The sequence below is a fragment of the Phragmites australis genome, chromosome 22 (assembly GCF_958298935.1).
Source record: "Phragmites australis chromosome 22, lpPhrAust1.1, whole genome shotgun sequence".
NCBI classification, from domain to species: Eukaryota; Viridiplantae; Streptophyta; class Magnoliopsida; order Poales; family Poaceae; genus Phragmites; species Phragmites australis.
This window is the reverse complement of record NC_084942.1, coordinates 15957600-15974438: the sequence shown is the minus strand read 5'-3', so window position 1 is coordinate 15974438 and position 16839 is coordinate 15957600. Positions and strand designations below refer to the sequence as shown.

The 16839-nt window shown below is 43.2% G+C and overlaps 1 protein-coding gene across 1 annotated transcript; it reads left to right on the top strand.

Annotated features, from left to right (window-relative positions):
• The first annotated feature begins 1318 nt into the window (after window positions 1-1318).
• On the top strand, window positions 1319-3972 carry LOC133905102 (small ribosomal subunit protein eS6). Its single transcript, XM_062346810.1, has 6 exons — window positions 1319-1453; window positions 1569-1633; window positions 2658-2715; window positions 2807-2915; window positions 3014-3286; window positions 3561-3972. The coding sequence occupies exons 1-6, from the start codon at window positions 1448-1450 to the stop codon at window positions 3803-3805; spliced, it is 756 nt and encodes a 251-aa protein (XP_062202794.1). The 5' UTR covers window positions 1319-1447; the 3' UTR covers window positions 3806-3972.
• The last annotated feature ends 12867 nt before the right edge of the window (window positions 3973-16839 follow it).

Here is a 16839-nt window from a genome sequence, read left to right as displayed (position 1 = left end):
GCTGCTTCTTCAATTCTGCTAATTCATTTGGTGACATCCAATAAGACCTCTTCGAAATTAGGGTCGTACCGAGCAAAAGATCAATAGAGAATTCTACTACTTTATCGGGTGGCATTCATGGCAATTCATTTAGGAAGATATCAGGAAACTCACACACGAAGAAAATGTTTAGGAGACCCATGACTGTGACAACCTTCAGGGCATAAAGGCAAGGATTAACTTCCTTAAGCTTCAAATGGACTTGGGTGCCAGACATGTCATTCAGAGTGACAGTCCTATGAGCACAATCAATGATGGTCTTATTCTTGGCAAACCAATTCATTCCTAATATGATATTCACTCCTCTAGTATCAAGCAAAATAATGATTGTAGAAAACTGAACTCCCTCAATGAGAATCTCGGCCAAAGAAACGACTCGGTTGGTTTGCAATCGAGCACTCGGCATCAATATAATAAGGGGTAGGTAGTGTCTTGGTGATCATGTTGTGACTTAAGACATAAATCTCCTTGCCAAATGAATGAGATGCACCAGAATCTAAAAGCACAATTGCAGGGTAAGAATTCACAAGCAACATACCGATCAATATGTCGTCTCCCTCATGAGCTTCCTTGGCGGTAGTGTAATTGACTCGACCGCGTTTGGGAACTTGCGCAGCCTTGGAGGCTTGGGGAGGCGATTGAGCTGACAGTGATGACCTTGGAGCAGTCAGCATGGCTCCCGGCTTCAGGAAATGGCAATCCCATGCATAATGACTGATACGGACACAATTGTAACACGAGCTGGTAGGACCACCTATCACACTCCCCTGAGAATCGACGGGTCTTGGAAGCTGCCCTTGCGGAGCGGAGAAAGATGGACATCACACTATCCACATTGGCCGTGGAGCAGTCGAAGCCAACATGTGAGATGGAGGAGGTTAACTCTCCATCCGTGTATATTGAGAGCTCCCACCCATGGAAGGCAACAGAACCCTCTTAATTTTGCTGAGTACTGTTCATTCATCCGGTGAAGAGTTTTTCCACGTTGCTACTGTGGTAGAGCTGGACAGCTTGCTATCCTCTTAAGGGCGACAAGGACTGATCACTTTATAAGAGGGGGATAGATGTCTATCTTGCAAATCTTTACACTAGGACCTATTTATTTAATATTTTAAGTTAAAAATAAAAAAATAAAAAGCTCGAAAGTCGATTGCCTACCCATCTTTCGGCCCGGCCCGCTTATGCAAGCCAACCCAACCCAACCGTGCAGACAGCCACGGACGACCCAGATCGAGCGTCGCCGAACCCACCCGTCCACTCCTCCTCCCCCTCTCTCAGCCCGCCCACCCTATATAAATTCCACCCATCTCCCCACGCCGCGCCCTCTCGCCCAGAACCCTAGCCCTCGCGCCGCCGCAAGCGCTCGAGCTCCTCGCCGCCCGCGGGCTCGCGCTGCCGCAACGCAACCATGAAGGTACCCGCGCAGTTTCTCGATCTTCTGGTGTGCTCAGATTGGGAGTTCCTGGCTGTTTGGTGTCTCATTCGATCCGTGTGGCCTTTTTGTTTTTGCGTTGCGTTGGTGGTTTCAGTTCAACATCGCGAACCCGACCACCGGGTGCCAGAAGAAGCTCGAGATCGATGACGACCAGAAGCTGTGAGTTTCCCATTCCGCCTCCTACTACACTCGCATAGTCGCTGTGCTCGTTCGTTTCCTTCAGATCTGTGGTAGCGGCCTGTGGCTGTGACCTACTACCGTTTAATTCGGATGTAGGTGAAAGGCGAATTAGTGTCAAAACCCTTGTTTTAGCGTGCAGTTCCTTTGCTAATTGGACCGCGTAGATTCATTTCATTTGATGGCCAATTGTTAGCCTGTTGAATTTGTACCTGCTGTTGTGCTTTTTGCTTATTGATATAGTATTGGTTGCTAGTACGTTGTGGTACGCTTATTTGTCATAGATGTTGGAAATTAGCAAGGATCCATCACAAGTTAATCTGCAGTTTTGAATTTGTTGATTGTTGAAAGATAGTTCAACATTTTGAACAATAGCTGTTTGAATTTCAGAGCAAGTTATCTTTTGTTAGTATGTTTGTGGTACGCTATACCTTAAATTGTCCGGTTTTGTTCTAAATTTTTTTCTAGACTGTTGCAGTAAGGTCAGGAGTGTATTGTTTGTTTTTCTTATTTTCTGTCAAAGTTGTTCAATCCTTTTGTAATAATTGGCCCTCATTAGTACTGACGTGTCTTTAGTGAACTATAGAAAAATATTGTGAATATGATTAAAATTACTGTTTAAGCCTGTTCACTGAGGTGTAGGAAGTTTTATGTTCGGGCCAAAAGAACCAAATGGTTTTGGAACTTAGGTGCTAATTGTTATTCTTAAAATTCAGAAGTACACTTCCAAAACCAAAATGATAGCAGGCCATTTGGTTGTTCTTTGATATATTTTTATGCGATTGCCTTGCTTCTCTTCTCTACATTTTGAGTTGACAGAAAATTGTGTGTTTAAATTATTGACAGAAAATTGTGTTTTTAAATTATTTACAGAAAATTGTGTGTTTATATTATGTTGTGACTACTTCACATATGCTGTTTCCTGCTGCTCTGCTTCTGTATATGTATATGCAATATTTCTTTATGCTGTTTATTCAGATAGCTATTGCCTTTGTATCAACTACAGGCGTGCCTTTTATGACAAAAGAATCTCCCAGGAAGTCAGTGGTGATGCTCTTGGCGAGGTAATCTCCTGATATATGTATTCATGACCCTAATCCTTTCACTGATTTTATGCTCAGATATATGTATATGCAATATTTCTTGGTTTTGCAGGAATTCAAGGGTTACATCTTCAAGATTATGGGTGGTTGTGACAAACAAGGCTTCCCAATGAAGCAAGGAGTGCTAACCTCTGGGCGGGTCCGCCTTCTGCTCCACAGGGGTAAGAGACTTCTTCTATTTCGACAGTACAGTTAACTGACCTGCAGCTCTTTGTTGTCTTGCGCTGAGTTAACTGATCATTTGGTACGAATTCTGCAGGCACTCCCTGCTTCCGTGGGTATGGCAGGCGTGATGGTGAGCGCCGGAGGAAGTCGGTCCGTGGTTGCATTGTCAGCCAAGACCTATCTGTTATCAACTTAGTGATTGTCAAGAAGGGTGAGAACGATTTGCCTGGCTTGACTGACACTGAAAAGCCCAGGATGAGGGGTCCAAAGAGGGCCTCAAAGATCAGAAAGCTCTTCAACCTTGCCAAGGATGATGATGTACGCAAGTATGTCAACACATACCGCAGGACATTCACTACCAAGAATGGTGAGCATACCTGTGATAAGTTGTTTGCTATCTTAGTTTATATTTCTTCACTCCACTGTGCCTGTTGTTGTCATTGCATTGGTCACTGTTAACATTTCCCTTTGGAAATAAGGCTTACAGGCTCCGATTAAATTGTCACGGCGCTTGCATGTCATGACAGTTGTATTTGTTATCTTGACTGATTAATTTTTTTATTAGAATCATCAATGTCCATATTGTGCCTGGAGTTGTCTGATTATAGCTTTCTGTTACATAATGGTAATTTCTATTGCAGGCAAGAAGGTGAGCAAAGCTCCCAAGATCCAGCGGCTTGTGACTCCGCAGACCCTCCAGAGGAAGCGTGCCAGAATTGCAGAGAAGAAGAAGAGGATAGCCAAGAAGAAGTCCGAGGCCGCCGAGTACCAGAAGCTGCTCGCCCAGAGGCTCAAGGAGCAGAGGGAGCGCCGCAGCGAGAGCTTGGCCAAGAGGAGGTCCAAGCTTTCTGCCGCTGCCAAGGCCTCCGCCACCACCTCCGCCTAAGAATGTTCAGATGCTTGTTGTTTTAAGGCGCTTCCTCTCTAAGTTTATACCTGATGAACGGATGCACTGTGTTTGATGATCAGTAGAACCTCTGCTTTTTATCCTTCTAGTGGAATTGGTACAATTTTGCATGAACATGGTACAGGCTTGTTTGAGCTTTTCGAGTACCAGAGGTTTACTATGTTCCTTTCTCCAAACTCGGATTTACATTGTCTGATAGAGTTGTCACATATCCGCCGCGCGGCGTAAAACATCTCGATGGATTCCCTACCACACACCCAACCGTATTTACATAACTACTCTGCTGACAGATTATTGGAATGCCAGAGGTGAACCATTTAAACAATCGCCATAAGTTAGTGTACTGAAACCAAGATGAGCTCTAATTAAGTATGAAAACAGATGGGAACGGTTAAGAAAAGCTCCTGACTATTTTTACTTTCACATTCTCTCTAAAACGGCATGGGAAACAAGAAAGCTAGAAGTGAAAATGAACTCGGATCCGTTGGACATTAGAAAACGGACCAATCGGAGTGGAAATATGTCAATATATGAATACCAAAGCACGGAACCATAACATTAAATGTGTGACTTGCACATGTAGATATATTCATATTAGCCCACAAGCACATATGAGTTACAGTAAATCCATCATCTATGCATGACAACATGTATAAGTTTGATCACAGAAGTATTTAAGGGCAAAAATTCAAAATTAGATAATATAAGTGTATTTGCCGAAATAGATAATATATAGTCATATTTACTAATTTAGCATCCGTATTCGGCACATGGTGTACCGGTAAATCGTGTATCCAAAAAACCATGTTCAGCACACCGTGTGCCGAATATGGACCGTATTCGGCACACCATGTGCTGAATATAGGCTACAGTGCCGTATTCGGCACATGGTGTGCCGAAAATGGTTTTTCCTGCTGCTTTCTTTTGCGTGTATTGTTATTTCATGTAATTGCTAAATATGGTCATGCCGGGCTGCGGTTTGATTATGTCATTTGATACCGACATGTTGTTATTTCATGTAATTGACAACTTTCAACCAAATTTGAAATTATTTGCTAATTTAACTGTCATTTGATGCCGTTTTGTTGGCATTTCATGTAATTGGCAACTTTCAACAAAATTTAAAATTATTTGCCGATGTGTTGTCATTTCATGTAATTGCCAACTTTCAACAAAATTTGAAATTATTTGCTAATTTAACTGTACATTTCAAAATTCATAATTCACCATGCATGTAGTCTCTAAGGTGGTGGATAAACTTAACACTTAGGTATGTTTGAACATGCACAATTTAAAATGTAGCAGTGACAACATTCACCCTTGTATCATTGATCATTTCAAGATAGCGGTGGAAAGTAACGACGTAAATTAGCGAAAGAATGTCAGTTGTGCCAGTCAAGGCTATTAGGGTAAGATGGTTGTCATCTCCGAGGTGGTGGTTGGAAGTTGTGGAAGTCAAGGCCATCATCTTCATGGTCATCAATGTCCTCCGGAGATGTAGGTCTCGGAGGGAGGGGTCGTTGTGGCATGAAATCATCGTCGTCGTCGTCATCTTGAGCTATCACGGTAGAATCACGTCCTATTTCCTTGTTGGTTGGACACCATGTCGATGTGGTGTGCGAACATCCTCTTGTAGTGTTCGTTGAAACTTCTCCTGTATGGCTGTTGGAACGTCGAGGCATCGATGGTATGAAATTACCGTCCTCATCAGCCTCGTCATTTTCAGGTAGAATAGTAGAGGGCGCCTTTATACCCCTTAGGTTTGCTGATCTTCGTCGTCTTCTATGCGAACCTAACAGGTATAAAGGCATCACACCCCCGTCGAAGAGCATATGCATCACCAAAAAGTGTGAAATTTATTTGTTGATCAACTCTACGTCTTCCAGGAACGCCTAACGCAGAAGAAGAGCATTTGAATTAATGGCAATAAGATAAGTAGGGTGACCAAATAGAAAATAATGAACCTGTCTATAGGATGCATACTGGTCGGGCGACATCGCTATCCTTCTTTGCCTCATAGAGAAACCTAGCACAGAAGGATGATCGGCTAGTTTGCACACCCTGAGGTATATTGGGCGGCGCTCGTGTAAGAGGGCCCTAAGGTCGTCGGTTATTACATGTAAGAGTAGAGCGATCAACGCAGAATAGGAGGGTCTTGCATGCAATTTGGATACAGTTTGGATTAGGTTATTCTCCTTGAAAGGATCATCCTTCCCTCTACGCACAATCTGCAAGGAGGCATTTAGTGCTATATCGATTGTTGTAGGTGTCTATAGATAGCCTGTACTAGAATATCCCGCCATATATGTATTGATATTTGACTGTAACATTCTTGCTCTGCACCAAAGCACAAATATCTGATTATTTAATAAACATTAAACATGTGGTGAATATAATAATTAATATGTACAGATGCTTAATAAGTAACTAATAAATGAAGTTATGTGTCCTAATTATTTGACAAATATTATGTAAATTAAATGTAATTACGTTAACACTACGGTGTATAAGACATAGTACAGATGACTGCACAATATAGTGAATAACACATGTGTCATTAACAAGTGCAAGTGCACCGAACAACCGCACTGGCTTGTCAACGATGACAACGCCGCAGACAATCTCTAGGAGTGTACACGTCTGACAGGTGTATGGCCCTCATCCCAGTGGCCTACGCTGGCCCCTGCCACATGTGCCCTTGCTCGTCATCATCATCGCAGTGTCCTGTTGCACCTCCACTGAACGTGTATCCAGAACCACTAACTCGGCCCTGCATGTACCATGATGTAGGATCCTCATGTGGAAGTGTGAATGCCTGTAGTACGTGCTTCGATGGAGTCTGGTTTACCGAAGTCTCACCATGCTGGTACCATTGTGAACCCCCAGGGGCATCGGGATATTGAGGGTACTTGTCGTTTAGGAGCTCGGTGAAGCTGCCCGCCTGTAATGCATCAGCCCAGTCAAAATCTTGTGTGCCACTCTAAGTTAGCATCTGCTGTGTGCAGTCAATGACGTCCTCGTGATGAGTTGGTACTACTGGTAGAGGTGTTATCGTAGTCTGAGGAGGTTATTTCCACTAAGAGGGCTGTGAACCTAGTGTACACTGCTCGGGATCAGGAACCTCCGTGAACTCCTCGGCTTTAGCTCAAGAATTTGGCACATGATGCTCCGCAGACGAAGGTATCTCTCGTGATTGTGCCTCACGGGCACTGGACGAGCACCTGCTGTGTGAGGCACGGGACGGGTCTATGTCTGGTAGATCGTACCCCCTCGAACGTGGGGCACAACCACTTAGACCCCGTAACACGGACAACAAGCGAGACCCTCTCGTCCTCATGTAGTCCCGGGGAGGGTTTCGATCCCTTCGCATTGATGACCCACTTGCTTCCCCACATGCTTGCTCCGCCTGTGTATCCATTTCGTACTCCACTTCGGTATGTGTAAAATGACGGTCATGTCAGTAATATGAATGTGTAACTAATGAAAATCGTTAGAAGTACATCATCACTTATCACCACATGAAGAAGGTAGACACGATCCTCGGGGAAGGGTCTGGGGACCGGCGGTACTAGTCCGCTAAGTAAGGTGGCACGCGTGCGGGAACGGTACCACAAAAGATACTCCCAGTACGTGCCATCGTCGTACTATCCAGCAGAAACGACGACATCCACTACGGCTGACTCCGTCCACCTATTTATGTGCTCAGCATTAATCACACACCAGTCTTGCATGTCTGCGTTCCCCTGTGCGCTCCTCCTGGATGTGACATAAATAGTTATAATTTCTTAACATAGATCACCTAACGTAATAATAGTACGTACAATAACATACTTACTCGTGCGCTCGACCAGCGTCTCGTGGGGGAGGTACTGGCACCAACTGTCAGTATCCGAACTGTCTCTGTACACGCTTAGGAGAATATACTTCCACATTGTTCATGTACAGCAAGAAGCATCTGGTCATCTATAAGTCTAAGTCACGCAAACAAGAGGATGCGATGAGACCTCCAGCCGCAATTTCGGCTATGGCGGGATCGTAACTCCGGTTATCATACCTATGGCGGGATCGTAATTGCTTTTGTGGTGGGATCGTAACTCAGGTTATGATGCCTGTGGTGGGATCATAACTTCGGTTATCATGCCTATGGCGGGATCATAACTACTTTTGTGGTGGGATCGTAACTCCGGTTATCATGCCTATGTCGGGATCGTAACTGCTTTTGTGGTGGGATCGTCAATCCGGTTACAATGCCTGTGGCGAGATCGTAACTCCGGTTATCATGCCTATGATGGGATAATAATTACGATTACACTGTGGTAGATTCTGTTACAAGATCATAATTGCGATTACCACACAAACACATATATTGTAAATTCCTCTACCACATGTCCACATGCATATGTGGAGTGGGATTTAGCTAGTCTGCTGGAGTGCTCTAAGTGAGTAAGCTAATTAATCATATTAATTCAATTAAACTAATTAATCTGATTAATCATACAACTCTAATAACTCTGATTATATTGCATAAATACTCTAATTATGTGCTCTAGTTTATCAAATTCATTACACCGACTAATCAAATTCATTAATAAAATTATGTAAATACTTTACGTATTCTAATTTATCAACTTAATACCATTTAACCGATGTATTTAAACGGAATAAATAATCTACTTACTCTAATTATATTTACTAATCTAAATATTAATTAGATACATAATCTAAGTACTTACTGTTACGGAAGGTAGTCCTCTCCTCACGTTGCTGCTCGTCCTGACTGCTACTGCTCCTACTCGCTGCTCCGCTGCTGCTAATCGTCGAACACTGCTACTCCTCCTTTCCTTGTACTACTACTCGTCGCTGCGCTACTACTCGGCTGCTGCTGCTTGAGCCCTTTTATAGCCTACATGCAATCGAGCCGCACCTGCTGGCCAAAAGAAAAAGCGAGTGACTGCAGCAAACATGCCGAAAGCAACAAAGCCACAAAGCCGGTCGAAAGAATAAAGCAAAAGCGATGTGACATGACGGCCAAAGCAAAAGTAGAAATTGACCGCGACATGACGGCACATGAAAAGCTATTTTTGGCACACCATATGCCGAATACGGCACTATAGCATGTATTCGACACACGGTGTGTCAAAAATAGCTTTTTCGGTACACCGTGTGCCGAATATGGATACTAAATTAATAAATACGACTATATATTATTTATTTCGGTAAATACGCTCATATATATTATCTAATTTTTTATTTTTACTAGCATTGAAGTCTTAACAAAAGATACTAAGATGCAACCACATTAATTTTAACTCGATACAACCACTGAACAAAATAAGTCTCAACTGAAAGACGTAAGTTATAGTACGAATGTCTGCATAATCAAACAAATCTTAACATAATAACATTCAACCATAAATCTACCACGATATCGATATATTACAATAATAGGACAGTGCAGGTGATGGGAGGGTTGGAGCGGCTGGCGGAGAGGGAGAGGAAACGGGCGGCGGCGAGCGCGAGTGAGTCAAGTGGAGGAGTCATCGAGTCGGTGCCGCTGATAACTTGGAGTGGGTTGTTGGCCAGCTAAATTGAATGAGCTTAGATGCGAAGTATGGGCTGAGCCTGGAAAACTGGAATCCCGCTGTGAAATTCCCGATAAAAAACTGGAAACCATAGTACAGTCAGGACGACGCCAACATTGTTTTCGGCCTAGTTTTCGCTTGCAAATTCCTTTTTCCGTCCTATTTTTAGTAAGCACCTCACCAATAACTGCAGAAAAGAAACTCATCTTCCCTTTTCTAAAAAAAGAGAGGAAGCTCATCTTTTGGATTTCTGACTTTGTCTAAGTAACCATAAATTACACCCTCCCCAACAGACACGCACCAAAGTCCATTTTGAATCGAATCAATAACTTTGAAGCCAAGACATCGAGAACTTTGAGGTCAAATTAAAGAACTTTGAAATCAAAGTGGGAGGGGGTGGGGCGGGGCAACGGAGACGACAGGCACAAGACTTGTCTCGTGAGACAAGAAACGTAACGCTTGGCTCAGGAGAAAAAGGGGGTGTTGGGATCCACATCCCTGGAATTTAGTGCAGATATGAACTAAATCCTGATGGTTTATTTCCAGAGCAATTGCCTCCTCCGATTGGCTCTCAGTATTTTGAGGTTTTAGGCTAATAGCTCTCCTTTCCATAGCTGCTTGAGGGTCAATTCGTGGTTATGGTATCTGCGCTTTGCTGCAGAATCTTTATTAATTCTAATGCTATCTACGTTCCCAAATAGATATTGTTTTAAAAATTTAATTTTATTCTTAAATAGATATCATTTTAGATTTTTAAAGTGGGGTTTTACTAGAGTATCTATATTAAAATTTATTGAAAAGTGGAGTTTCAATTCAATGAATAGGTGGATTGATGGTTTATGTGCCATTAGTTGAATATTGGAGAAATTGAGGGAGGTAAACATATCATATATGAAAACATTTATTACAACATTGTTGTGTATGCTGAAAACTAAAATAGTATCTAATAGAGAACGGATGTAGAAAAAAAATTTACAGTCACAAATCCTAAAAATATAATTCTAACTAATAGTGGTATGCAAATATAGCAAAAAATAAGTGCTTTGAAAATAACCCCGCTCCATTGCATGTTAATCCGTGGACTTGAACGCATGTCTCTCCTGCAAACAAGGCTGCCGTGAAAGAAGGAAGTTTAGGAGAATTTCCACGATAGTTCTCATTGATGTTTGCCGTGTGTATAAACAGGTGTTGTTGTCTAGCAAATGTACAACATAATACAGCTGAGAGCTACAAGTTGTGCCTATAACTAGTTGAGTGTCTCTGCGTTATAATAAAAATAAAAATTACATATGATGACATCAAACATATACAAAAATTATTGCTTACATCAATAGAGGCAATCACACGTTTGTCTTTTGCCCTCTGAGTGTAGCCAAGCAATGCATCCACTGACTATTCAATTGAACCATACTATATTTAGAATTCATACCTGTAGTGAACAAACAACTCATAAAAACAAGGCACAATAACCAAGTAGATTGAAAGTCTAAAATTTATACAAGATAATATTGTTGACCGGATAAAACATGACTAAAAAGAAAAAGAACTCTTTAACCCATCTCTTTATTGGTCACGAAGGCTTGAAATTGTTGTACCATAGTATTTTTGTGACACCAGGCCAGATTAAATCATTAGGTGTACCACAAAGCTCGAAAATTTTATTCAGCTGCTCCGGCTGCAGGAATATCATATAATCAAAAGGGAGATACAATTCTAAATACAAGCATAGCTCATGATGAGTGAAATTACTCCACAAGCAGATTGGAAGTGAATGAAACAAGGGTTCGTGAAAAAGGAAAAAAGTTAAGGCATGTGCCAATAAGCGGCGTATGTGTAATAGGAAAAAACTTAACGCACATACTGATAAGCCACACATGTATGTGATCAATGCATCGCGAATGTCCATGATCATGCATCAAATCATTGGACGAACATAGTAGCATAATGGGTGGCAGCTTATTTACCAATGGGGAAATTCAATGAAGCGAGACTCAAGAAAACATGTACATGCATAAATCTAATGCAATTGGGAATAACTAAGAAATATAAAAAAGAGAAAAAAAACTAACACGGGAATGCAATAAATGCTTTGATTATTTGTTTAATAGTTTGAAAAATATACCTCATTCTTTTTGGGCAATATTGGCTTCCCATTGAAAAGCTCTGCAAAAATACAACCCACTGACCACATGTCAACAACTGGACCATACTTTGTGCTTCCAAGTAGCAACTCTGGAGGCCTGTAGCCATAATTCGGGAAAACAATAAGAAGCTTGCATAACAAATGTAAATGTAATAACAAACCTGTGAGAAGAAACAATACCTATAACACAAAGTGATCACATGGTTAGTAAGGTTTCCATTGTGATCACTTGAGAACGATCTAGTAAGCGTGCATGTGTAATACATATGTAATTAATAATATTGTGACGAGAGCATGCATATGAAATTAGTAGCATTACAACGGGAGTCGGAATTTTAAGCAAACTAAGGGAAGAAGTAATGAGGGAGCTGCAACACGATGCTGATTTCCTTGTTGCGCATCATGTTATCGAGCCACTTCATCTCCACGAGTGCCGAAACCGCCATAGCGAGTACCATGAGGAGCCGCACAGCGCCCATGCGCTGCAAATGCGATAGCTTGCCATCGCCACCGGATGAGAAGCCTCTCGGTGCTGGCATGATCATCTTTCTGTAGAGTAGCACCCATGTCAAGATGTAGACGACCTTGAACGAGCCCATCAACGCTGCTGGCTCCAGCGCCGATAGGATAGGCAGCATAGAGCAACACCCATGTTAAGATGTAGATAGCATAATTGTAGTCTAGATTTTGAATTTTAGATGATCAAATAGCATTGCACGAAATATCTGCCAGTGGCATCATGGGTAGCAATCTTCAAGGTTTAACCATAATGTTCACCTAAAATCCTAAATCATTATCTAGGATCAGAACATAAACCTAAGATAATACAAATTATCTGCCAGAGGCATCATGAATATTAATCTTCTTCGAAATGAAACCTCAAATGCAACCAAAATTAAATAGTAGATTTAGATAACCTGCTAACTATAACACAAAATGCCTGAAGCTATTAGATGGATGATCATTCTTGTAGTGAAATTAAGAGTCATTTAGTAGCCCATGATGTCGATATCGCTACCGTAGGGGTCAGGTAGAGCATTCACAGCCTCTATACTGAACCCCTTGCGATGGATGACTTTCATGCCCTCAAACACGACTTTGGCTTCAAAGGGGGTCATGTAGCATTTACTGAGAAGATTTTGTTGTTCTATAACCCATGCAGGGGAGTCAAAAATAGCAAATTGAATCCTCATGATTTGTAGCTCCTACGCATTTGCAAGGAGAAAACACATAAATTGAAGCATGTTGTGGATGTCAACTTTGCTTTCTAGTCTCACTCTTGAGATGGTTCACAACACGCCCAGTGGGACCAAGCTTCGGGTAGTAGTCGGAGCCGATTGTGCCTATACTGGCCTTCGCCGCACTTGCCCTTTTGTGCAAAATGATGAATTAGAGGAAGCTCTTTGTAATTTTCAGCTAAATAGGACAGATAGTACATGCACGAACAAAGCAATGGAACAACCTCAAGCTATAATTACCTGGATATGCAATGTCTTCAGGCAGGGAAAGCACTTGAGAGAGCCAATCACCTTCTTCATGTCCTTCTTGCTTGAGAAACTCACATCGATAGCCATAATATTCACGCTATGGATCGGAGCTCATAATCCCTTACCAACATTCTGCAATATAACATTAAAATACCACACTGAGCTCAGCTAACATAAAAGAAGAAGAAGAATGAGAAGTGAATTTAAATAAAGAAACTACCTCCTAAGTAGCAGGCTCGTCATGGCCATGGAACATATCCCAGAATCCCACCATGAGATAGCCTAAAGCAATCAGTTTTGGTGCACCAACGATGGTGACGGACGCTCCCAGATGCACATCGCCAAGCAGATGCTCCAGGCATGGGGCCTCATCCACGGTGAGCTCCTCGAGGCGCTTATATTTCCACACCCTAAGCAGCACGAGGTAGCAGCAGGAGATGAGGCAGATGCAGTGGGGACTCTGGATGTGCCTGAGCACGATGCTATGCAGTGCGGAGCAGCAAGAGCACACCCTGCGGCAGCGTCTTTTCCCTACTGGCCACGCTCGTGCAGTAGGGGATTAGGGCCGGCAGCGTGCAGATTTGAAGGGACGAAGGGAGAAGAGATGGATTCAAAGAAAGGCCTTGGCAGCAAGAGGATCTAGAGAGGGCAGTAGCGCGGGTGTGGAGGTGAGGCGGTGGAAGGGGAGCGGACAGGGATGAGAGAGAGAGAGTGGATCGGAGAGGGTGTCGCTTGGGGAGGGGATCGTGGGAGAGGAGACGTGGGGCGGTTACGGAGATCAGGGGGAACCGAAGGGGAGCGAGCGCGACGTGTAGAGATGGAAGCAGAGGGACCACCTATCAGAGCTTGGAGGAGGGGTGGTAGGATGTCTTGCCTGATGTGGGAACCATTACATATTTTTTAAATAGTAGAGATAATCAATCATAAGAATCCATCTGTTACCATGCATGGCCAGATGTTGTTGCTGTGATTGTTGAACGAGGGATAATAGCAGTTGGATAGACATTCCCAACAGCCCCCGTAGTTGGGACTGGAGAGGAGCGTACTTGCTACTAGAACAAAAATTTGCAAAGAGTCGCTGACATGTGTTAAACGTGAACTTCTCCAAGAACGACTGACTAGATTGGTGGATAGGTATATCAAGCTGATGTTGTCACAATAGACCACAATCGCCTTTGGGAGAGGTCGGTGAAGCTTGTGGAGGAGCTGGTAGAGCCAACACGCCCCAGCCATGGCGTTGGTGACACTGTGTTACTCGGCCTCGGCATTGGAGCATGAGACCATGTGTTGCCTCTTTGATGAGAATGAGATCAAGTTATCGCTGAGAAACACACGTTAGCCCGATGCCGATTTCCATGTGTCAAGGTAGCCTGCCTAGTCGGTGTCCGAGTACACTAAGATCATGTGAGGTACCGGTGCAGTTGTAGGCCATGGTCCAAGGTACCTTTTACATATCAGAGGATCTGCTTGATCAAGTTGAAGTGCTGCTCACAAGGATCATGCATGTGCAAGCACACTTGTTGAACAATGTGAGCAATATTTATCCAAGAAAATGTGAGGTATTGGAGAGCTTCAAGCAAAATATGGTAGAGAATTGGGTTACCCATAGGGTGCATGCACCATCATTATTACTCTAGTTTGGAGCGTGCCTCAAGAGGTGGCACATGGATTGCAATGAACCATGTTAGCATGTTCTAGAATTTTGGAGGCATACTTTATTTGAGAGAGAAACATGCCATGGCTGGTGCAATGCATAGAGATCCCAGGGAAATTGTGGAGAGGGCCAAGGCCAGTCATCGAAAATCCATGATGAAGTGAGGCGATGGTTCGGTGGAGGAAGGATGTACTAGACACAGTAAGAATTATGTCATTGACATAGAGTAAGAGGTGGGAAACCGCCTGGCCATGGCGATGAGTGAAGAGGGATGGGTCACTTTTACAGCCATTAAATCCAACGGAGGTGATGAAGGAGTAATAGCGAGTGAACCAAGTTTGCAGGGCCTGTTTAAGGTCGTAAAGCGACGTGTTCAACAGACATACATGGTTAGGCTTACCAAAATTGAGGAAGCCCAATGGTTGTTGGAAAAACACCATCTCGGTGAGTGTGCCATGAATAAAGGCAATTTTTTTCATAGAGTTGGTAGATCAGCCAGTCATTTCTCAAGGCAATGGAGAGCGCAATACAAATTGTGGAAGGTTTAACAATGGAATTGAAAGTTTTGTCGTATTGGTTGTTGAGTGAAGCCACACAAAACCCATGGAGCTTTATAGCGGTATAGGGAGGCATTGGGATTGAATTTGAAGCGGTATATCCATTTCCCACTGACTATGTTGGCGTTGGAGGGTGGAGGAACGAGATCCCATATGTTATTGGTAGTGAGAGTACGTATGGAATTTGCCAACATCACGACACACCAATTAGGATCATTGAGTGCACCACAATAGGTTTTGGGAATGGGAGAGAGATTTGGTTGTGTGGTGGTGAGAAGGTTAAAGATGGGTTTTGGTTTGCGGATGCCATTCTTGCCACGGGTGGTCATGGAAATGGGTGTTTGTGGTGGAACTAGAAGCAGTTGCTCTTGCGCATGGGGCAGCACGAACAAGAGCAGACAACGCTATTTGTGGAGTGGCATGTGCAGGAGTAGCTAGCATTGTTGGCGTGTGAGCCTAGTGCGTGCTTGGTGCGGTTGGTGGAGCAGCATGCACTGGTGCAGTTGGTGCATGGGCTGGGGTCACTCTCGGTGCGATGGGAGGAACAATGGGCACTGTTGGCATGGTGGACGTATCAGCTGAAAGAGGTGGGCTCGACGCAACAGGATATGTGACTGCGGATAGGGAGGGAATCACACCTTTGATCATTAAGGAAGGTGTATACGGAGCGTGATGGAGTAGTACACACCGCGTATGGGAATCACTCTTCATTGAACACCACATACCAGGAAAGAATGACAATATTTGTGGCAAGATATAGGCAACGATAACCCATGTGATTTGTGGGGTAGCTGAGGAAAATGCATTTAGTGGATCTAGGTGCTAATTTGTGGCTTGTCGTGGATGAGAGGTTAGGGAAACATTGGAAATCAAACCCTGGAGATGGCTATATGTGGGTGGTTAGCTAAACGAAGCCTGATGAGGAGTCTTTTGTTGAAGAGTTTTTGTGGGTATCTAGTTCAAGATGTGTGTAACAGTGTGGAGAGATTCAGCCTAGAATGAAGGTGGGAGTCTTGGAACAGTAAAGTAAAAACAATGTTGTTGATCGTGTGAATAATTTGGTTAAGTATAGGGGTAGGAGAAGTGAAAATGAGTGCCAAGCACAAGGAGAAAGTGTGAGCAGCATCATTAGCAAATTTGTGGCCATTGTCACATTGGATGAATTGGATACATAGGTGTGGAAGTGTTTGAGAGCAGAGAGCGTGTCAGGCTTTAACTTGAGAGGGAAAGTCCACATGAAGTGTGTATAGTCATCCAAACATGTGAGATGATATTTGATAAAGAAGGGGAAAATGGGAGGTGAACATGCTTCCCAATTTGACATGCTTGAGTAATTGACATGTTGCCTTGTCAGGTTTATTACAAGAGATGACATATGAATTTGCAAAAGTGGAGAGGGCCTAGTTGCCAAGGTGACCAAGCCGGCGATGCTAGAGAGATGCGGAGGGCGCGAGGCAGTGAGGGAGCATGATGCAGATAATGTGGACGGTAGAAGTGGATAAAGATCGTCAGAGCTATTGCAACATAGCATCACAATCTTGGTACATAAATCCTTGATAGACAAATTAAACAGATCAAATTCCACACAAA